The 20,455-nt window shown below is 67.6% G+C and overlaps 3 protein-coding genes across 8 annotated transcripts; 1 reads left to right on the top strand and 2 right to left on the bottom strand.

Moving 5' to 3' along the window:
- Positions 1 to 109: 109 nt before the first annotated feature.
- On the bottom strand, positions 110 to 6,130 carry CCDC142 (coiled-coil domain containing 142). 2 transcript variants are annotated; one of them, XM_074540600.1, is made up of 11 exons: positions 5,991 to 6,130; positions 5,596 to 5,692; positions 3,988 to 5,313; positions 3,812 to 3,898; positions 3,440 to 3,604; positions 3,217 to 3,371; positions 2,976 to 3,140; positions 2,779 to 2,893; positions 2,523 to 2,700; positions 1,545 to 1,746; positions 110 to 404 (listed from the first exon to the last, which is right to left on the bottom strand). In XM_074540600.1, exons 1-11 carry the CDS (start codon positions 6,036 to 6,038, stop codon positions 153 to 155), a joined length of 2,790 nt encoding a protein of 929 aa, XP_074396701.1. In that variant the 5' UTR covers positions 6,039 to 6,130; the 3' UTR covers positions 110 to 152. The 2 variants fall into 2 exon arrangements, with proteins under 2 accessions (XP_074396701.1, XP_074396700.1); XM_074540599.1 differs by lacking the exons at positions 5,596 to 5,692; positions 5,991 to 6,130 and having other exon boundaries at positions 111 to 404; positions 1,545 to 1,753; positions 3,988 to 5,536.
- A 35-nt stretch (positions 6,131 to 6,165) lies between these two features.
- Positions 6,166 to 10,591, top strand: TTC31 (tetratricopeptide repeat domain 31). Of its 5 annotated transcripts, none has more exons than XM_074540607.1 (15): positions 6,166 to 6,313; positions 6,556 to 6,663; positions 6,789 to 7,042; positions 7,134 to 7,217; positions 7,359 to 7,427; positions 7,536 to 7,679; positions 7,769 to 8,000; positions 8,124 to 8,214; positions 8,296 to 8,437; positions 8,932 to 9,033; positions 9,115 to 9,187; positions 9,274 to 9,415; positions 9,497 to 9,571; positions 10,064 to 10,166; positions 10,248 to 10,591. In XM_074540607.1, the coding sequence occupies exons 2-15, from the start codon at positions 6,579 to 6,581 to the stop codon at positions 10,362 to 10,364; spliced, it is 1,713 nt and encodes a 570-aa protein (XP_074396708.1). In that variant the 5' UTR covers positions 6,166 to 6,313; positions 6,556 to 6,578; the 3' UTR covers positions 10,365 to 10,591. The 5 variants fall into 5 exon arrangements, with proteins under 5 accessions (XP_074396708.1, XP_074396707.1, XP_074396705.1 ...); XM_074540606.1 differs by lacking the exon at positions 6,166 to 6,313 and adding an exon at positions 6,322 to 6,470 and having other exon boundaries at positions 9,118 to 9,187; positions 9,277 to 9,415; XM_074540604.1 differs by lacking the exon at positions 6,166 to 6,313 and adding an exon at positions 6,322 to 6,470 and having other exon boundaries at positions 9,118 to 9,187.
- A 697-nt stretch (positions 10,592 to 11,288) lies between these two features.
- On the bottom strand, positions 11,289 to 14,942 carry LBX2 (ladybird homeobox 2). The gene is made up of 2 exons (XM_074540431.1): positions 14,603 to 14,942; positions 11,289 to 11,674 (listed from the first exon to the last, which is right to left on the bottom strand). Exons 1-2 carry the CDS (start codon positions 14,922 to 14,924, stop codon positions 11,289 to 11,291), a joined length of 708 nt encoding a protein of 235 aa, XP_074396532.1. The 5' UTR covers positions 14,925 to 14,942.
- Positions 14,943 to 20,455: the final 5,513 nt, after the last annotated feature.

Here is a 20,455-nt window from a genome sequence, read left to right as displayed (position 1 = left end):
CCCACCAGTCTCCCCACAAAAGTCCCAGTTAGATCCTGCCCACCCACCAGCAACTGGTCCCAGTTGGAATCCCAGGATCACAGCCCAGGGATGCCAGACCCCCACACCCCACCGTCCCACCCGCTGACACAGCCATGGTGGTGTTTGCAGGTTTATTGCAGCTCAGCCCTCGGGGCTGTTCCCCACGCACGGCAGCCCTGGCACACGCCAGCGGCGGGCACGGTGCAGCCGCAGGGACAGCCACTGCTGCTGGCTGCCCGGGAATGGGGACTCGGGCCGGGACGGGCCATCGGCCTCTGGAGACACAGGGGGGGTCCCTGGCACTGGGCCCAGCCCCTCCAGAGGGTCCAGGCCAGGGAGAGCGTCCATGGATGGTTCCAGGGGGTGGGCGCCTTCGTCTGAGCCTGGCAAGGGATGGATGGGTTTGGGAGAGGTTGGATAGATGGATAGGCTGGGTCCTGCTTCTGATGGGGGTTCCTGTCCCCATCCCCATTCCAATCCCATCCAGATCCTTGACCCTCTCTCTGTCCCCATCCATCCTTGTCCCAGTCTCCCAATCCTTATCCCACCCTGTCCCCTTCCCACCCCATCTCCATCCTAGTCCCAGTCCTCCCCCCTGTCCCATCCCATCTCCACCCCATTTCATCTGAATTCCACTCCACCTCATCCCATCCAATTCCCATTTTATCACCACCTCAACTCATCTTCATCCCAATCCCACCCCATCCCATCGCGTCCCCATCCCCACTCCCTCCCCATTCCCATCCCATCCAGATCCTTGTCCCTCTCCCTGTCCCCATCAGTCCTTGTTCCATTCTCCCTATCCCACCCTTTCTCATCCCATCTTCACCCCATCTCATTCCAGTGCCACTCCACCTCATCCCATCTGATTCCCATCCCACCCCATCCCCATTCCAATCCCATCCAGATCCTTGTCCCAATCTCCTGATCCTTACCCCACCCTGTCCCATTCCATATTCATCCCAATCCCACTCCACCTCATCCCATCCAATTCCCATCTTATCACCACCCCACCTCATCTTCATCCCCATCCCCATCTCATCCCCATTCCCATCCCATCCCATCCCATCACATCCCCATCCAATCCCCATCCCCATTCCCACCCCCATCCTCGTCCCTCTCCCTGTCCCCATCCATCCTTGTCCCAATCTCCCGATCATTATCCCACCCTGTCCCATTCCATCTCTGCCCCATCCCATCCCATCCCATCCCATCCCATCCCATCCCATCCCATCCCATCCCATCCCATCCCATCCCCACCTGCTTCATCCCCTCCCAGCCCATTCCCTACCCCATTCCCCATGCCCCACCCCATTCCCCACCCGTCCCAGCCCATTCCCCACCCCATCTCATCCCCATCCCCTCCCATCCCATTCCCCACCCCTCCCATCCCATTCCCCACCCCATTCCCCATTCTCCAGCCCACTCCCAGCCCATTCCCCACCCCTCCCATCCCATTCCCCACCCCATTCCGCATTCCCCGCCCCACTCCCCAGCCCATTCCCGGCCGGTCCCGCTCTCACAGCAGCGCCGGAGGCTGCCCCAGGTGCGGGGGTGCCCCCCGAGCCCCCCGGGCTGCTGCAGGAGGCAGCGCACGGCCGTGTCCGTGTGCCGGAACACGCAGAGGGCCCGCAGCGCCTGCCGCGCCTCGGGGGCCAGCCCGGAGCGCTCCGAGCACACCAGCTCCCGCACGGCCTCGAAGTCCCGCCGCAGCTGCAGGGCACCCTGCAGGCTGGCACGGGGGTCAGCGGGGGGGTGCGAGCCCGGAACCCCCAGCAGGACCCCACAGAACCCCCCGGCACCGCAACCACACGCTGTGACCGGCACCGAGATCCTGGCACTGCCATCACACCCCATCATGACCCACAGAGCCTCTGGCATTGTCACCACAACCCCCAGGACCCCCCTGGGACACCATCAGTGGGACCCCAACCTGCCACTGAGCCCCCTGGCCTGGCATTGGACACTGGACACCCAGCACTGCCACTGGGACCCTGGGACTGGCATTGGACACCCAGCACTGCCACTGGGACCCCTGGAACTGGCACTGCAACCCTCAGGACTCCACTGGGACCCCTGGAACTGCCACTGGGACCTCCAGGACACAACTGGGATCTCTGAAACTGCCACTGGGACCCCTGAACCCCACTGGGACCCCTGGAACTGCCACTGGGACCTCCAGGACACAACTGGGATCTCTGAAACTGCCACTGGGACCCCTGAACCCCACTGGGACCCCTGGAACTGCCACTGGGACCTCCAGGACACAACTGGGATCTCTGAAACTGCCACTGGGACCCCTGAACCCCACTGGGACCCCTGGAACTGCCACTGGGACTTCCAAAACCCCTCTGTGACCCATGGAACTGCCACTGGGACCCCTGTATTGCCACTAGGACGCCCAGAACCCCACTGGGACTCTGAAACTGCCACTGGAACACCCAGGACCCCACTGGAACCCCTGGCACTGCCCAGAGGCCATGCCCCCCCATCCCCAGTACCTGAACTTGATCCGTCGGGTCAGGATGTGATCCATCCATGCTTCCAGGAAGGCCGTGGTGACCCGTGCCAGGGTGGGCACCTGGGCATCGTGGGGCAGGGCCTGGGCACCCTGCAGCACCTGCCCCAGCACCGCCTGCACCGCGGCCGCCGCGTAGGCGCTGGGGGAGCTGGGCAGCTCTGGGGGACGCAGGGACACAGGGACCTGGGTCAGTGAGCCCCCAAATCCCCTCCCAGCCCCCCAGCCCCAGCACCCACCAGCGCGGGGCCCGAGCCGCCAGTGCCGGCCCAGAGGCATTGTCTGGTCAAAGATCTCAGCTGAGAGCCGCTTGCAGCTGGTGGAGAACATCCAGAGCACATCCCCGGAGAAGAGCTGGGATACAGAGGACACACGGTGACACAGGGTGACACAGGCATCTTCATGTTCATACCACCCTCCCACAGCCCCGCCATACCTGGATGCTGTTGGCCATGTCACGGATCTGCTGGCACAGCTGGAGCTCCCACGGGGATCCCAGGCAGGGGGGTGGCTCAGGGGGGCTGTCCTCAGGAATGTCCCCTGGCTCTGGGAAGGTCCTGCTCACCTGCAGCATCAGCTGCTCTGCCTCTGCCTTCAGCACCTGCAGTGGAGGAGGGGGAGTGAGCCCAGCCCTGCTGTGTCCCCCCAGTCCCCTGTACCCCCCGTGCCCCCCGTACCTGCAGGTCTCCCTGGGTGAGCAGCAGGAACTGAGGCAGTGCCCAGGCCGCCAGGTACCGCCCGGCCCGGCCCGTCAGCCACGCGTGGGCGGCCGCCACCGCCGCCAGGCACCGGCCCAGCACCTGCAGCCGCAGGCAGAGACCCCCGGGGGGGGCTGCGGGCGGGGGTCAGCACAGGCAGGACCCCCAGAGCCTCCTGCCCCCCTCCCCAGACCCCTCTCACCGTGCGGGCGGGCGGGCAGCAGGCGCAGGCAGCGCAGGGCCAGCGCCAGGGCTGGGAAGAGGCACCGGAGCTGCTGGGCTGTGTGGCTGCACCCTGGCCCTGGGGACCCTCCTGGGGACTCCAAGCACTTGTCTGAGAGCCCTGAGCCCAGAGCACGGGTAAAATCTGCAGGAGGAACAGTCAGAATGCCCCAACATCTCCCACTTGCACCCCGCACCCCACCCCATATCGCATATCTAACCCTTCACAGCACACCCCAGTCCCTCACCCCATATCCACCAAGTGCCTCGCACTCTGTCCCACACCTTGTACCCCAGACCCCACACCCCACCCCACATCCTGCCCCCTCCCTGTGGCCCCCAGCCCCCATACCCGTGTCCCAGCTGCAGAGAACACCCCGGCACAGCAGCTGCAGGCAGAGCCGTCCCAGCTCCTCCCGGCACTCAGCAGGCACACGGGCTGTGGGGACACAGCGGGGACACAGCGGGGCTCAGCGTGGCACACGGACACCCCAAGGGACCCCACACTCTCCGTACCCCCACACGTACCAACAGCCAGCGCACGGCTCAGCTCCCGCGCCGCGGTGACGGTGGCACTGGGGGTGGCAGGAGGGGTGCCGGAGCTGTCCCCCAGCACAGCTCCCACATTTTCCCAGAGCAGCAGGCGGTACCGGGCACTCAGAGTGGCGGCCACGGGGCCGCGGGCAGCGTCCAGCCACCGCACGGCCTTCCAGCCCCCGGCACTGCCCGGCCGCAGCCCCGCGGGCTCGGGGCTCTCTGACAGCACTGGCTGCCACAGGCTGTCAGCTGAGGCCACCAGCGCCCCAAAAACGTGTCCCATCAGCTCCTCGTCCTCCTGGCACAGTGCCTGCAGCTCAGCCGCCAGCACCGCTCCAGAAGGTTCTGTGTCCATCTCAGCCGTGGGTGGCCATGGCACCCCCACATCCTCCCAGCGGACGTGTCCATCCCTGACGTCCCCATTCTGGGGCCACAGGAGGGGCCAGAGCCTCTGGGCCACGGCCCGGCTGCGCTCGGCCGCCAGCAGCCGCAGCACCGCGCCCACCGTGAAGGCACCGGGCGCCCTCACCTCGGGGCCCAGCTCCTCGGCCAGCGCCGTCACCGTGCGGTTGTAGATCTCCAGCCCCTGGAAGAGCTCAGCCAGGCTCTCGGCGGCCGGGCCGGGCGTACCGGGGCGGCCCAGCTGCCTCAGCCGTGCCTCGATGTGCCGCCCGGTGAGGCGCGCGGCCGTCACGGCGGGCAGCAGCAGCGCCCAGCGCACGTGCAGCACGGCCTGGCCCCGGCGCTGCGGCAGCGCCCGCAGCCACACGTCCGCCCGCAGCCGCCGCAGCAGCGCGGCCCAGTGCCCCGCGTGCGCCTGCAGCTCCGCGCACAGCTCCCGCAGCGCCGGCAGCGCCGCCTCACCGGGCGCTCCGGGCTCCGGTAACGCCTGCAGCCGCCGCAGGAAGTCGGAGGAGGCCTTGAGGCGTCGAGTGAAGTCGCGGGCCAGGCGGAGCTGGTGGCGGTGCTGCAGCAGCGCGTGCAGGGTCGCTCCCCGCTCGGCCACGCGCCGCCGCACGGCGTCCTCGGAAAAGTCACCGGCGCCACCACTGCCACCGGGATGGGGCCGCACGTAGCCCAGGAAGGTCTCGGTGCGAGGGTCCTCCCAGACGCACAGGCAGCGGCGCAGAGCTGGGAAGGCTTGCTCCAGAGGGACCACGATGGACGCGGCTTCATCCTCGTCCTCGTCGTCGTCCTCGTCGGTGTCACCGCGCCGGCTCGACCGCGGGGACAGCAGGCGGCGCAGTCCCGGGGTGACGCTGCGCAGCATGGCCTCTGCCCGCTGCAAGGAGCGCGCCAGGGGCCCCCGCGACCCGCCTGGGGGCACGGCACCCTCAGGATGGGGCGGGGACCATGGTGTGGGCTGGGGACCCCCAGTTTGAAAAACCTTGCTGTGGGACAGCACCCGCCCATCACTGTCCCACTGCCACCCTACCCCTGAGACACCCAGGAACCCACTGCCCAGTGGGGTACCTACAGCCCGCCACATGGAATCAATGCCCCCCCAGCGACTCCGGACCCTCCACACTCCCCCCAGGACCACGCACCCCATCGGGATCCCCGCCCCCTTGTGCTCCCCGCAGTCCCCTGGAGTCTCACCGGGCTCGGGGGGGTCCCCGCGGGCAGCCCCATCGCCCGGTCCCGGCCGGGCCGTCAGCAGCAGCAGGATGAGGCCGCCCAGACCGGCGTCGCCCACCTGGAGGGGAACGGGGGGCTCAGGACCCCCGGGCCGGTGCGAAGGGCGGGGCCACGCATAACCACGCCCGTTGCTGCAACGACCCCGCCCACGCCACGCCCCAACCGGCTCCCGCTGTGGCCACGCCCCCTCAGTGCTCGCCACGGTTGGCCACTCCCCCGCCCCGCCCCCTGCGCCGTTGCCATGGAGACGCAGCACAGCCCGGGCCCGGTGCCCCCCCGCCCACCCCGGTACCGGCCCGGCCCCGCCGCTGTCCCGGGAGGGGTGTCCGAGCACCCCCCGTCCCAAGCGGCCTCACCTGCAGGCAAAGCTCTCCGCCGCGCCGCTCAGCGCCGCCGGCGTCCATGCCGGGCCATGCCGGGGGCGGCGGCAGCAAAGAGGCTTAGGCCGCGCCCTCGCTAATCCGGGGGGCTGAGCCAAGCTGGCCGCCAGGAGGGGCCCGACGTGAGGGGCGGGACGAGCAGCGGGGGGCGGCCGAGCCCACGGCCTTGCGGCAGGCGGGGACGGCGGGAGAAGATGAAGAGCGCCGGTCCCACTCCGTGAGGGCCCTGCAGGCCGCCGTCCTGCCCGCACCCAACATGGCGGTGGGGCGGCCTCAAGCGGCGCCGTGACGTTATTCCGGTAGGGCTGTGATGCAATCCCGAGGCGCGGCGGCTTGAGGCGATGCGGGGCTCGGGCGGGCCGCGGGAGCGGGACGGGCCCGGTCTGGGCGGTTTCGGGCCGGCTGCCGCTGCCTGCCCCTGGGGCTGCACGCTGGGCCCCGCTGGCTGGAGCGGCGGTACGGACCTGGCGGGGGGACCCCAGAGCGCGGCCCGGTTTCGGTTCCTCCTCCGCCGGCTCATGGTTGTTTGTGCTCCCTACAGCGCCCTTCTGCCCTCGGCACCGCATGTCCAGCCTCGCCGACCTGCCGGTGCCGTCTCAGCCGGTGATTAGGTATAAGGACAGAGAGGTGTGTCTGCTCTGGGATGACGGTGAGTGCAGCGGGGGCTACCGGGGGTCCCCGTGCTCGGGAATTGCCCGGGAAGCGGGAACGCCGTGGGGACAGCCGGGATCCGGTGCCTGGGACTGCTCCTCACGAACCCCGCTCTCCTGCCAGGCCCCACGGTGGATTACTACCCCCTGGATATTGATGATGATGATGAAGATGGCAATTACGGTTACGATGAGGACGAGTTCGACGTGGGTTTGCAGTTTCTGGACGTTCCGGTGGCGGAGGGAGCCGTTCCTTACAGCTACTGCGGCTTCCGCAAGTCCTTCCTGTGCTCGGAGCCGCCCCGGACCCCTCCCACCGCCCTGGACGCGCGGCTGGACCGGCTGCCCACGCCCCAGCGGGCCTGGCCCACGGCTGAGGTGGGCAAAAATCCCCCTGATGTCCCCCAGGGTCACCAGAGGGTCCCACCTTGTGGCCCCGGGGCTGTCCTGACTCAAGTAACTCCTGTAGGAGGCTGACAAGAACGCTCAGGAGCTGATGGAAGAGGAGGAGCGGGCCAAGAGGAAGGCAGAGAAGAAGAAGGTGAAGAAGAAGGTGAGTGAGCCCTGAGAAGGGTCCCTGCCAGTTCCTGGGGATTGGGGTCACTGCCACTTGTTGGGGTGCTGCCAGCCAGTCCCTGAGCTGGGGGCTGAGGCTGCATTTCTCTGCTCGTGGGTTCATGTTCTTCCTTTTCAGAAACAAAAAGACCGAAAGAAACGGGAGAAACTGGGTCAAGAGCAGAAGAACAAAGAGAGCACTGACCCAGTGAGTGACCAGGCCAGCCTGCTCGTGCTGTTCTAGGGGTGCCCAGAGGTGATGGGGCCAGCCAGCGCCCCCTAAGCCTGTCACCTCACCCCCTCCCTGTCCTTGCAGAGCCCCCCAAGTGGCCCTGCAGGCGCTGGGCCTCCCTCAGAGGGTGCTGAGGACAAGGGGTGCTGCCCAGAGCCTTCCCCGTGCCCTGGGGACTCCACTGTGCCCTCAGAGGAGTCTGGCCCAGAGGACACAGCAGTGGCAGAGGTGAGGGACAGTGTCCCCATGGGGGCCATGTGGGGCTGGGGCTCCCAGGGCTTTGCCTGCCCATCCCTCATCTCTCCCTGCTTCCCCAGGAGGAGCTGGACCTGAGCTGCACTTTTGTCTGCAAAGCCCGGGAGAAGGCAGGGGTCAGGCTGCCCCCCCCGGGCACTGACCGCTCCCCTGGGCCACAGAACATGGTGGAACCAAGCAGGAAGGTGCCAGAGAAGGGAAGTGGGGACCCTGTGGGGACCCCTGTGTCCCCTCAGCCCCCCCAGGCCAGCCCACCCAGCCCCAGCACGCTGGCACAGAGCCTGGCGCTTGCAGGTCAGTGCAGGGACCCCCAGAGGGGCCAGGGGAGGGCATTGAGAGCTCTCCCTGCTTCTCACAGCTCAGAGGAGCTGTGCTAGGGACACTGTCCCTCCCTGTGTCCCTGTGTCCCCTCCCCAGGCCACGGCATCGAGGCAGCCCAGATGGGCCAACACTCTGAGGCCGTGTGGGCTTTCACCATGGCCCTGGAGCTGAACCCCCGGGAGCACCGGTGAGCAGAGGGAGCTGGGGGCGACCTGGGGGTGCTGGGCTGGCAGGGCCCGGCCTCAGTGACACCCCCACACCCCCTCAGGCTCCTGGGGAACCGCTCCTACTGCCTGGAGAAGCTGGGGCGCTACGAGGAGGCGCTGGCGGACGCGGAGGCGGCGCTGGAGCTGCAGCCGGGCTGGCCCAAGGGCTCCTTCCGCAAGGGCAAAGCCCTCAGGGGGCTCCAGGTACTTGGGGGGGCTCCAGGGACTGGGCAGGGGTCTTGGGAGGGGGCATGGCTGGGTGAGGGGCTGTGGGGTTCTGGGAGCGAGTTGTTGGAGACAAACTGGGGGATTTGGGGTGCCAGTGGGTGTGGGGAACTTGAGGAGCTGCAGGGTGCTGTGGATGAGGGGTGCATTCAGTGTGAGTTGGGGCTGGGAGCACTGGGCAGGGTACAGGGTGCTGCTGGGGTGGGGTAGGGCTGCACTGGGGGGTGTCAGTGACACTTTGAGGTGCCATTTAGGCTGGGAGGGGGCTGTGGGGAACTGTAGGGTGCTGTGAATGAGGGGTGGGTTGGCTGCACTCGGTGTGAGTTGGGGCACAGGGGACTGGGCAGGGCACAGGGTGTTGTGGGCTGTGCTGGGGGATATCAGTGAGGCTTTGAGGTGCCATTTGGGCTGGCTGGGGGGCGAGGGGTGCCTGTGGGGGTAGGCAGGGCCTGCAGGTGCCCCCTGGCCCCCAGCGCTACGCCGAGGCCGCTCGCACCTTCGAGGAGCTGCTGCTGCAGGATGGGGCCTACGCTGAGGCAGCCACGCAGCTGGAGGCCTGCAGGGCCCTGCTGCAGGTGAGACCCCCCTTTCCCCACCCCCTGCCCCAGCCCCCTGCCCTGCTGTGCCCCCCACGCCTCACCCCTGTCCCCTCACAGCAGTGCAGCCGCCCCGGCGGTGTCCCCGTGTCCCCCTTCCTGCTCAAGGCCAAGGAGCCGCTGTTTCTCCCTGGTAAGGGACAGGGGTGGGTGGGCTGGGGGACCCCGGGGCTGTCCCTGTGTCCCCAGTGGTGCTGAAGCCCTTTGTCCCCTCGGCAGCAGGATGGACAACCAGGAGCTGCCAGGACACAGGTGACAAAAGTGTGACAGGAAGCAGTGGCAAGACCCCAACAAAAGACCCAGAACGGGCACCTGCTGTGGCCAGTAGCTGCCCAACACTGCCACCGAGCCACCCAGCCAGGTATGGGGAGTTTGGTGGTCTGGGAGGGGGCTCAGAGTGGGGCAGTGCTGGCTCTGGTGACACCAGGATGGCTTTTGGCAGGGACTGCTTCCCGCTCTGGGTGGGCAATGTCACCTCCCACATCACTGAGAAGGTGCTGCGTCGTGCCTTTGGCCGGTGAGTCACCCCAGGGCTGCTCCTCCTGCAGGACCCCAACCCCCTGGCACCCCCTGGTGACCCCCAAGCTCTGTCCCTGTCCTTGTGCTCTGCTGGTTCTGACCTGCAGGGGATCCTTGGGGAGTAGTGTCTGACTTAGACACTGCTCCCAGGTTTGGGGCGCTCTGTCCCACAGCTTGGGGTGTCTTTAACTGTTCCCCCTCAGTTTTGGGAGTCTCTGTTCCCTCTCAGCTTTGGGAGTTTCTGTTCCCTCTCAGCTTTGGGAGTTTCTGTTCCCCCATCCTGGAGATTTGGGGGGTGTCTCACTCTCTCCATCCTTTGGTGTCATTCACCCTTCCCCAGCTTTTGGGGGTTGCTAAAGTTGCTTTACACATTTAAGAGTCTCTGACCTTCCCACCCTGCAGGTTTGGGGGGTCTCTAACCCTCCAGCTCCCCATTTAGGAATCTCTAACTGTTGCCCCCCCAATTTGGGGCTCTGTGTGTGCCCCCCAGGTTTGGGGAGATCCGCTCCGTGCGGCTGCTCCCGGGGCGCCGCTGTGCCTTCATCAACTTCCGTGGCAAAGCAGAGGCCGAGGAGGCCTTCAGGGCCATGCAGGTGAGCTGGGGGCACTTGTGGGACCCCCCTGCACCCCTCAGGGACACACCTGTGTCAGCTGCCAGCTCCTTGTGTCCCCAGGGTGCCACCGTGGAGGGCAGCAAGCTGCTGCTGCAGCTCAAGCACCCGGCGCACGCCACGCCGGCCCCCGTGCCCCGTGCCAAGGGCAAGGCCACCCCCGGGGGGCTGCTCAGCTGACCCTGCTCTGCTGGGGGCACCCTGGCAGCCCCCCCTCGCCTGCCTGTGCCTTGTCCCCCACTGCCAGGGGTGGGGATGTCTCCCCGTCCTGCCTTTGGGGGTGCTGGGGGGGTCGGGGCCCACCCTGCAGCCCCTTGTGCTGGGGGGGTGGGCCTGGGCTGTTCCCCAGGGCCCCTCAGGGATTTGTAGCAATTTGGGTTTTTTAATAAAGCTGAGATTTGTTTTTCTCTCTGGCTTTTCTATGGGCTGGTGTCACTCAGCCTCTCTGCCGTCTCTGTGTCCACCCCGTGTCCCCCTCTGTCCCTTGTCACTCCCCATGTCACTCCAGCCCCAGGGGACAACAAGGGGGGGGGTCTCCACCCCCCTTTATGTCACTGTTTGGTGACAGGCGTGAGATCAAATACAATTTGATTAATATGCAAATTGAGGGGGGCAGGGGCGGCCGCAGCCGGTAATTAATCACCGGTTAAAACAAATTAATGCCCGCGGTGGGAGGTGCTCGCCTGGAAAAAAGTGTGGGGGGTGGGTGGAGGGCTCTGGGGTCCATATTAAGGTGTTGCCTTTATTGCAAATATTTACATCGGGGCCGATAGAAAATAAAATTAAAAAAAGGAAGAAAAAAACCCAATGGAAAGACAAAAAAAACCAAAAAGCCGCAAAAAGGGTGCACGGAGGGGGCGGGGCTGGGCTCGGATTCTTTCGGAACCGATGTGGTGGGGCCGAGTAAGTCGGAACGGAGCCGAGTGCACCCGAACTGAGCCGAAAGGAGCCGAGCGCACCCGAACAGAGCCGAACGAAGCCGAAGGGAGCAGGCTCGGCCTGACCCGACCCGAGTGAATCCGAACTCAGCCGAGCCGGCCCGAGTGAGTCCGAACGGAGCAGTCTCGGTGCCACCGGATCCGAACGGAGCCGAGCGCGCTGGGCTCAGTCCGCCACGTCGATCTCCTCCTCCGAGAGCTCGGCGGGCTCTGTGGTCCCGGTGCCGGTGGCGGGAGCCCCCGGGGGCTCGGGCAGCCCCGCCAGCTGCTGCAGGGCGGCGGGGGGCAGCGCTTGCAGCGAGGCCACGTCCGCCCGCAGCTCCTCCAGGTCCCGCTTGAGCTTGGCGCGGCGGTTCTGGAACCAGGTGATGACCTGGGCGGCGGAGAGCGCCAGGCGCGCCGCCAGCGCGTCCCGGTCCACCGGGGAGAGGTAGCGCTGCCGTCGGAATCGCTGCTCCAGCTCCCGCAGCTGCTGCGCCGTGAACGCGGTCCGGGACTTGCGACGTTTCCTGCAGGGAGGGCGCGGGCCCGAGGCGCCCGGCGGGGACGGACCTGCGGAGACAGCGGGGTTAGGGCACGGGGAACGGGGAGCAGTACCGGGGAACGAACCCGGGCGCCCGGCTGGGAAGCGCCTGCGGGGGCAGGGCATCGCACCGGGAACGGCACCGGGATGCCCGGCGGGGAAGGGCTTGTGGGGCAGGGACCGGCACGGGGACCCGAACAGCACCGGCACCGCGGGCCTCGAGCTGCGGGGGCAGCGGCGTCAGGTCAAAGACACTGGTACATGCACCGGGCACGGCGGGGCCCGGCCTGAGGGCAAGGCAGTGCCGGGGCACCGGGAACTGCCGCCGCACCGGCCCCGCCGAGCCCTGCGGGTGCGTCCCGGCCCCGCCGACTCTCGGTGGAACGGAGCCGAACCGGCCCACATGGAACCGAAGGCAGACGAGCCAAACCGAGTGATGCCCAGCCGAACCGAGCAAACCGAACCGCGGCCGGTGCCGGCAGCCGGGACTCATCGTTCCACAGAGGCCGCGGCCGTGTCGGAGTCGCCGCCGTTGCGACCGGGGCTGAGACACCCGCGTCCCACCGGCGGCTGCTCCGGGAGCCCGTTATGAAGCCGGGAGCCTCGGCAGAGAACCGGGATCCTCCTTCTCTGCCATTCCAGGAGAACCGAGGCCGTGCTGGTCCCCGGTTCGATCCCGCCGCCTCTCCCGGCCCCGGTGCTGTCGCTGCTGCCCCAGCGACCTCGAGAACCCCGGCGAGACGCGATCGCCGCCCCGGGCAGGGCTGCTCGCCGCCGGCGGAATCCGATCGCTGTCCCGGTCTCTTTCCCGCTGCGGCCCCCGGTCCGTGCCAGCCCGGTGGCGCCGGTAACGCGGCTCGCTCGGGCCGTGCATCCCCCAGTACCGGCGGAGGCTCCCGGGGTCTCTCGCACCGCGGACTCCTCGCTCGGTAGAGGAGCCCCGGGCGATCCCGGCCGAGTCCGTGGGTCCGTCCCGGTAGCACGGTTTTACCGCGGTTACGAAACCCCGATCCGTGCCGTGTTCGTCCGTCGGTCCAGTAACGGAGCTTCCCCTCCGCTCTCGGAGCCCCGGTCGGCCCCGTTTCTGTCTGTCCGTCCATCCCGGTAACGGGGATTTACCGCCGCTCAGGGCGTCCTGATCGCTCCGTTGTCAGTCCGTCCTTCCGTCGTTTTCGTTCATCACGGAAGCCCAGGGCTGTCCCGGTACCGAGGTTTTACCTGAATTACCGGCACCTCCATCTGCCCGCCACTCCCGGCTCGTTCCGCCGTTACCCGCGGCCGGTTCGCCACCGGGTTTTGTTCATTGCGAGATCCCCGCTCGGCCGTGTCCGTCTGTCCGGCCGGTACCGGAGCTTCACGCCCGCTCCGGGAGCCCCGATCACTCCCGTGTTTGTCCGGTCCCAGCGAGATTTTTTTCGTTCATTTTTATCAGTCCTGTGTCTGTCCTTCTGTCCGGCCGGTAACGGGGATTTACCTCCGCCCCGGGAGCCGCTATCGTTCCGGTTTTTATCCGTCTGTTCGCCCGGTAACGATTTATTTCGTTTTTCTTTTTTTTTTTCGATTATTTTTCTGTCGATCTGTCCGTCCGGTAACGAACCTTTCACCTTAATTCCGGGAGCCCCGATCAGCTCCGTTTTTGGCCGTCTGTCCGTCCCGGAAAAAGGAATTTTTCGCCCCCGTTCTTGTCCGTCTGTCCACCCGGTAATATTTTCGGTCACTCATTTCGTTCCTTGCCGTGTCCGTCCGTCAGATAACGAGGGTTTTTACCTTAAAACCGGGAGTCCGAGGCGTCCCCGTTCTGTTCGTCTGTCCGCCCGATAACGGGTTGGTTTATTCGTTAATCACAGGATCCCTGCTCTGTCTGTCTGTCTGTCTGTCCGCTATGGTGGATTCCTTAATTACCGGAGCTCCGTAATTAGGGATTTTTTTTTTCCCCGTTAATTACCGGAGTCTGGCTCCATCCTCGTCCTTCTGTCCGGCCGGTAACGGAGGTTCGGTTACTCACGGGAGGGCTGATCCAGCGGTCCGTGTCCGTCTGTCCGGAGGGTTTTTCGTTACCGGCGTGAGTCCGGTTGTGCCCAACCGTATCCGTTAATTACCGGCATTGCCGTGCTGCTCTGCCGTGACTGTCCGTCTGTCCGTCCCGGTAATATTTTTTTTTTCACGTTAATCACGGAGACCGTCTCGGTAAGGGACGGTAATTATTTTTCTGTGTTAATTACCGGAGCCTTTTTAGGTCTGTCCAACCCGGTAACGGTTTTATTCATCCCCGTGCTTTTCCTGTCCGTGTGTCCCTCGGTGTGAGGGATTTTCCGTTAATCCCGGAGCCACGATCTGTCCGTCCGTGTCTGTCTCTCCAACCCAGGAACGGATTGTTTCGTTCCCGGCGGCGCCGTGCTGTCTGTCTGTCAGTGTCCGCCTGTCCTACCGGTTCTGCCGAGCCCGTGAGATGTAGGGCCGGTCCGTGCCCGTCCGTCGGACCCCGCCGGTACCGGGCGGCTCGGGCAGGCCGAGCCCCGGACGGAGGCTCGGGGCCCGTACCGGTTTCCGTTGCCGGCGGCCCCGCGCTCGGTCACGGTCACGGTCACGACTCGGAGGCGCCGATCCGCCGCCCGGTCCCGCTGCTCCCGGTAAAGCTGCCGGTTCTCCCGGAGCTCCCCGGTGCCTGTCGCGGCTCGCTCCGGTTCCCCGTGTCCGGCCCCGGGATTCTCCATCCCTTCGGGCCGAGGCTGCCGCGTGTCCCCGGTGTCCCGGCCGAGCACCGGCGGCTTCTGGGGCCTCGCAGCCCCGCTCGCCCCTCTGGGACAAGGAGGAAACTTCCCGGGACGGGGGACGAGGGGCGTCCCTGGCCTCGCCACGGCCTCCCCGCCGCCCTCCAGCCCCGCCACCTGCCCGGTGCCCGGTTCCCGTTTCCCGGTGCCCGCCCCGCTCCCGGCCGAGCCCCCCGGCCCCGGTACCTCCGGCCGCCTGCAGCATTCCCAGCTCCAGCCCCTGGAAGGTTTTACTGGCGAGTTCCTCCAGCGCCCAGAGCGGCGAGGCCGGGGCGCAGCCGCCGCCGCCGCCGCGGGGCCCTGTCGGGGCGGGGGGGGCGGCGGGACCGGTGCCGGTGCCGGGGGGGCTCCCGCCGCGGGGGCGTCCGAGGATGTCCTCGATGCCGAAGGGGGTCAGCGGTTTTGTGGTGTTGGCGGGGGGCGGGAGCCGATCCAGGGGGCTCCGCCGGTGGCCGCCGACCGCGGCGGGCAGCGGGGGGGAACCGGCCGCCTCCCCCGCCGAGGTCATGCCGGGACCGGGACCCGCGCCGGGAGCGGGACCCGCCGCCGCCGCCCCCCCCCCCCCAGCCCCGCGATTCCCGTTCCACCGCCTTAAAGCCCCGGGATACCGGGAGGAGGAGGAGGAGGAGCCACCGACGCCCCCCCTGTCGAGGGGGGGGGACCGACCCCTCTCCGCCACTACCGGGGCGCTGCCCCGCGCCTCCCCGCTGTTGTCTCCCCCATTTTAACCCACCCCAGCGCGTCCCCCCTCCTCCTCTGCTCCCTCCTCATCCTCACCGCGGCTCTTACCCTCACCCAAAAATTTATTGGCTCTTTTGCTCTAAAATGCCCCATAAAAGCATCGGGGCCGCGGCTGGGAGTGATTAAGCCCTTTTGGGTGGGTTTTGGGTTTCAGAGCCATAAATCCCCCCCCCCCCTCCTCCGCCCCCCATCCCACCCCGCCACATTCCCGCTGCCCTTTCCCGGTACAAATAGCTCCGGGATTTCGGCCGCTCGTAAAAATCCCGGGATGCCGCACACGCAGGTGAGGCCCGGCTGGCGACGCCGCGTCCGGATTATCCGGCGGCTTTGGGGCTGGGGGATGCCGGATCGGCCCCTCCCAGAGAGGTGACTCGGTACCCCCCAGGCCCAATGCCGCCGGGTGTCCCCATGGATGTGTCGCCGGGAGCGGGGACACGGCGGGGTCACGGGGGTCACGGCGGTAATGAACCTGCGGCCGGTGCCGGGGCCGGTGCGAGCTCACGGAGCCGCCTTGGGGGAGCAGGTGCAGGGGGATCGGGCAGCGCCGATCCGGGATTATGGAAGTGGGGAGGGGGCGGGAGGGAATGGAGAGGCTGGGGGGGGGGGGGGGGATGGATTTTTCCAATCTTGCTGACAAAGGCAGAACGCGATCTCCCGGCTGGAAATCGGAGTTTGACAAATTCAACCTTGAAATTTCCCAGCAGCCGGAGCAATTAAAGGCCGGCGGGTGCGGGGGGGGAGTGGGGTGGGGAGGGGGGCTCGTTTTGGGAGAGGGACACGGGGCCCCTCGCACGGCGGCGTGCCGGCCACGGCGGCGTTTGCACGGATTCCTCGCACGCGGCTTTTGTCCTCTCCGCAGGGCGCGGGGAGATGGCGGAGCTGCCGCGGCCGCGCGTGCCGCCGGTTCTCACCGGGGCGCGGAGCCCGTGCCGTGCTGGGACCCCCCATTCCCACCCCCACAGCGGTCCCGCACTCGGATGGACCCGAGTGAGCCCTGTCCCTTCCAGCAGCACCGCTGGAATGCGGCCACCATTGTGGCCTGGGCGCCCGGTGAGCGGGGAATGGGGGTCGCAGCCCTTGCCGGGGGTCGCAGCCCTTCCCGGGTGTCCCCAACCCTTCCCGGGGGTCGCAGCCCTTCCCGGGGGTCCCAGCCCTACGGGGAGCCCGCGGTCTGAGTCCCGGGACACACACACACAGAGGGAAATCGCAGCTCGGGGTGATTCCATGTTCTGGTGTTGATGGGAATTGCGGCCGCCCACCCGCTGAGCAAACCCCTCTGGAACGCTCCGGCTCCTGCGGGATCTCGGGAATCCCGGGCTGGGAATGTGGGAGCCGATGGTCCCGCTCTCCACCCCTGGGGGTTTCTGGGGGGTTCTGGAGGTCTGGCACCTCGGGATCTGCGGGAACGCGGCAGTGCTGCTCACCCTGAGGGATGGGGTGTCACCCTCACCCCCTTTCATCAGCCCCCCATTATCGCCACCCCGCTCTGCAGCTTTGGGGTGAATCCCTGCGCTCAGGGGTGCTCCCAGCTCATGGTGCCGGCACCTCCTTCCCTCCCCGAGCCCCACTCGTGCCCCGAGGTGGCCGCTGAGGCGTTTTTGGGGTGTGCTGAGCCCCCCAACCCTGCCCGACCCCTCCGGCTTCCCCGCGCTGTGGGAAGCGCTGGCTCCGGCTGTCGGGAACACAGGATGGGAAACGCTTTTCACCCCAAACCAGGCCACGGGGTGGGAGCCAAACGAGCCCTCGGGGGTTTCGCAGGAACACGGGAGCTTCCTGCGGAGCCGGGACAGTGCCCGGGGCTGGCCCGCGGCCCGAGGGGACGGGGACGGGCACGTCCACGGCGAGGGCCTGGGGGCACCCCCGGGTACGGCACCCGGTGTGGCACTGACAGCCCCCGCCTCTGTCCCGCTCCTCCACCCCGGGGGTGTCCCTGGGGCTCTCTGGGAGGGTCTTGGAGGTCTGGGACCACGTCCCATCCCCGCCATGAGCAGCACCGGGGCACACGCGTCTCTGTGTGTCTGTGTGTGTGTTCCGAGTGGGCACACGTGAGGGCGGTTGTGTGCCCCCCACGTTTGAGGGGGCACAGTGGGGGTGTTTGTGCTGGAGCTGGAGCTGCTGCCGTGTCTCCCCACCCAGCACCCCCAATCTTGGGGGCTCCAAGCACGGGGAGCTCCCGGTATTCCCCCACCCGGGGCCGGGAACGGGGTGCTGGGGTGCCAGGGCTCCGGGAGCGGGGTGCTGGGGGTGCCAGGGCTCCGGGAGCGGGGTGCTGGGGGTGCTGGGGGGTCAGGAGCGGGGTGCTGGGTTGCTGGGGTGCCAGGGCTCTGGGGGGGTCAGGAGCGGTGTGCTGGGGTGCCAGAGCTTCGGGATGTCAGGAGCAGGGTGCTGGGGGTGCCAGTGCTCCAAGAACGGGGTGTCAGGGCTCCGGGAGCGGGGTGCTAGGAGTGCCAGTGCTCCAGGGTGCCAGGGGCAGGGTGTTGGGGGTGCCAGGGCTCCAGGGTGCCAGGGGCAGGGTGCTGGGGGTGCCAGTGCTCCGGGGTGTCAGGAGCGGGGTACTGGGGGTGCCAGGGCTCCAGGGTGCCAGGGGCTGGGTGTTGGGGGTGCCAGGGCTCCGGTAGCGGGGTGCTGGGGTGCTGGGAGTGCCAGGAGCAAGATGTCAGGAGCAGGGTGATGGGCGTGCCAGGGCTCTGGGGTGTCAGGAGCAGGGTGCTGGGGGTGCCAGTGCTCCAGGGTGCCAGGGGCAGGGTGCTGGGGGTGCCAGTGCTCCGGGGTGCCAGGGGCAGGGTGCTGGGGGTGCCAGTGCTCCGGGGTGTCAGGAGCGTGGTGCTGGGGGTGCCAGAGCTCCGGTAGCGGCGTGCTGGGGTGCTGGGAGTGCCAGGAGCAAGATGTCAGGAGCAGGGTGATGGGAGTGCCAGGGCTCTGGGGTGTCAGGAGCAGAGTGCAGGGGTGCCAGGGCTCTGGAAGCGGGGTGTCACGATCAGGGTGCTGGGGGTGCCAGCGCAGCACCGAGGGTGACACAATTCGGGGTGCGGCGCCCCCGGAACGCGCCTCCCCCGCTCCGCGCCGCCCTGATCCATTATTTATCGGCTCCATCCCAATATTGCGCCGCAGCGCTCCGTAACGCGATTAGGGCCCCGGCCCCGCGCGGCCCCGGCACATGGAAATCGCTGGCAAATGAATTTTCCTTTAATAAGGGAACAGCTCGGTGCGGAATTAAAGCGTGAGCAGCGGCGGCAGCGGCGGGGGGGTGCCGGGAGCCCCCCCGCGCCGGGGGACGGGACCCCGGCAATTACCGGCAATAAATCCTGACCCTGCGCCGGGCTGCGAGCTCGGCGGAGCCGGGAATAATGGGATTACACCTGGCTCCGGTGAATGGGGGTGGATGTGCCGGGAGTGCCAGGGGAGACGGGGATCCCTCCCTGGGGCTGTTGGCAAATCACCGATTCATTAACGGGAGCGGCATCGCCCCCGAGCCCCGCGGGTCTGAGCACAAGCAGGGAATGGGGGGAGTGAGGGGGAATGGGGTGGGATGGGATCCATGGGATGGGGATTGGATCTATGGGGTGGGATGGGATCGATGGGGATGGGATGGGATGAGGGTGGGATGGGGAAGAGATGGGATGGGGTGGGATGGGATGGGATGGGATGGGATGGGATGGGATGAGGGTGGGATGGGATGGGATGGGATACGATAGGATCGCGATGGGGATGGGGAGAGAGATGGGGATGGGGATGGGGATGGGGATGGGATAGGATAGGATAGGATAGGATAGGATAGGATAGGATAGGATAGGATAGGATAGGATAGGATAGGATAGGATAGGATAGGATGGGGATATGGACATGGGGACAGTGCAGGACTAGGGACACACAGGGCCCTGCACACGCCTCCACCCGTGTCTCTGTGTGGCCAGCGGGCTCCTCGCAGCCGTGTGTGCGGGCACAGCTGTGTGCAGGTGTGCAGGGCCGTGTGCAGGTGAGTGCAGCTGTGTCCAGGTGTGCGTGGAGCGCTCACGGACACACCAGAGCCGCCACACGCGTGTGCAGGGCACACACACGTGGAGCCATCAGCGCCAGGGACCGGCCCCAGCTGCCGCACCCCCCCGACATCCCCTGCTCGCTCCGGGGCCTCCATTTGTGCCTGGGCCAAACTCCGGCCAAATGGGCCGTGGGCGGGGGGGGGGGTTTGCATTTCAAAGCTGCGGCTGCAGCAAACGCCGCTGCCCCCCCGCCGCGCTGCCGCCCCCACGGCCCCTGACCCCCGCACGGCACGGCACGGCCCGCATGGGGGGCGCTCCCATCCCTGCCCCGGCACAGGGACCCGCTGCGACCCCCGTGGGGTGGGGTCCGCCCAGGATTGACCTGCGGCTCTGGGGGGGCGTGGGATCCCAGAGCTGCTCACCGATCTCTGTACCGGGGGAGAGGGGGCAGCAACCGGGGAGAGTGGGGGGCTCCTCCGGTCGGTGCCTCCGTGGCACCGGGACCCTCAGAGCCCTGCCGCAGGCAGCGGGACGGTGGCGGGTGCCGCGGCGGGGCCGGGGCGGCGGCGGGGCCATGAGGATTCAATTAGGGCCGAGCGCGGGGGACTCGGCTCGGAAATGGCCCGTCTGGGCGTTGACAGCCCGGCCCCCGCCCAAGATGAACGAGCCCCGGATTAAAGCGCGGAGGGGTGACAGGGGCACCTGAGCTGGGAGGGGGCTGCAGGAGGGGGGGGACCCCGCTTTTGGCGCGGCCACGGGGCCAAAAATGGCCGGGAGGGGGTCCCCAGTGAGGACGTGGCACCAAGGAGCACCCCTAAAGCTGGTTGGGGACACCTGGAGCAATGCGTGGCAGCAAAGTGGGGGCACCCTGCGGGACTCTGCCATGCGTGGCATTGAAGGGGAGGGGGGGACACACGCCCCTGTCATCCCGCAGGACCCCGAGGGGGCCCGAACGTGGCTGCGAGCGGGGCCCGGGGGATCGATGGCCGCGCGGGTCACCGCTGCCATTAACCCCGGCGAGGCAGCGCCCCGAGGTTAATTAAAAAGCGAAGTGCAACGAAACGCGGCGGCGGCGGCGGGGGGGTGACAGCGGTGATGGGGCCTGACAGCGGCGGGGGACGGCGGGAGTGGCGCTCGCAGGGGCCGCGGGCACGGTGGGTGCTGCAGGGGACACCGCCAGCAGCACGGGCTGTCACACTGGGACAGAGCACGGGGGGGGCAGGTGGCACTCGGAGTGTCCCCGTGTCACACGTGCCGGGTAGGAGGAAGAAGAGGCGTCGCAGAGGAAGCCCCATCCTTCCTCCTCCTCCCACCCCAG

Source organism: Zonotrichia albicollis, chromosome 5 (assembly GCF_047830755.1).
Source record: "Zonotrichia albicollis isolate bZonAlb1 chromosome 5, bZonAlb1.hap1, whole genome shotgun sequence".
Taxonomy (NCBI): domain Eukaryota; kingdom Metazoa; phylum Chordata; class Aves; order Passeriformes; family Passerellidae; genus Zonotrichia; species Zonotrichia albicollis.
The sequence above is the reverse complement of the archived record's forward strand: the minus strand, read 5'-3'. Positions and strand labels throughout refer to the sequence as shown.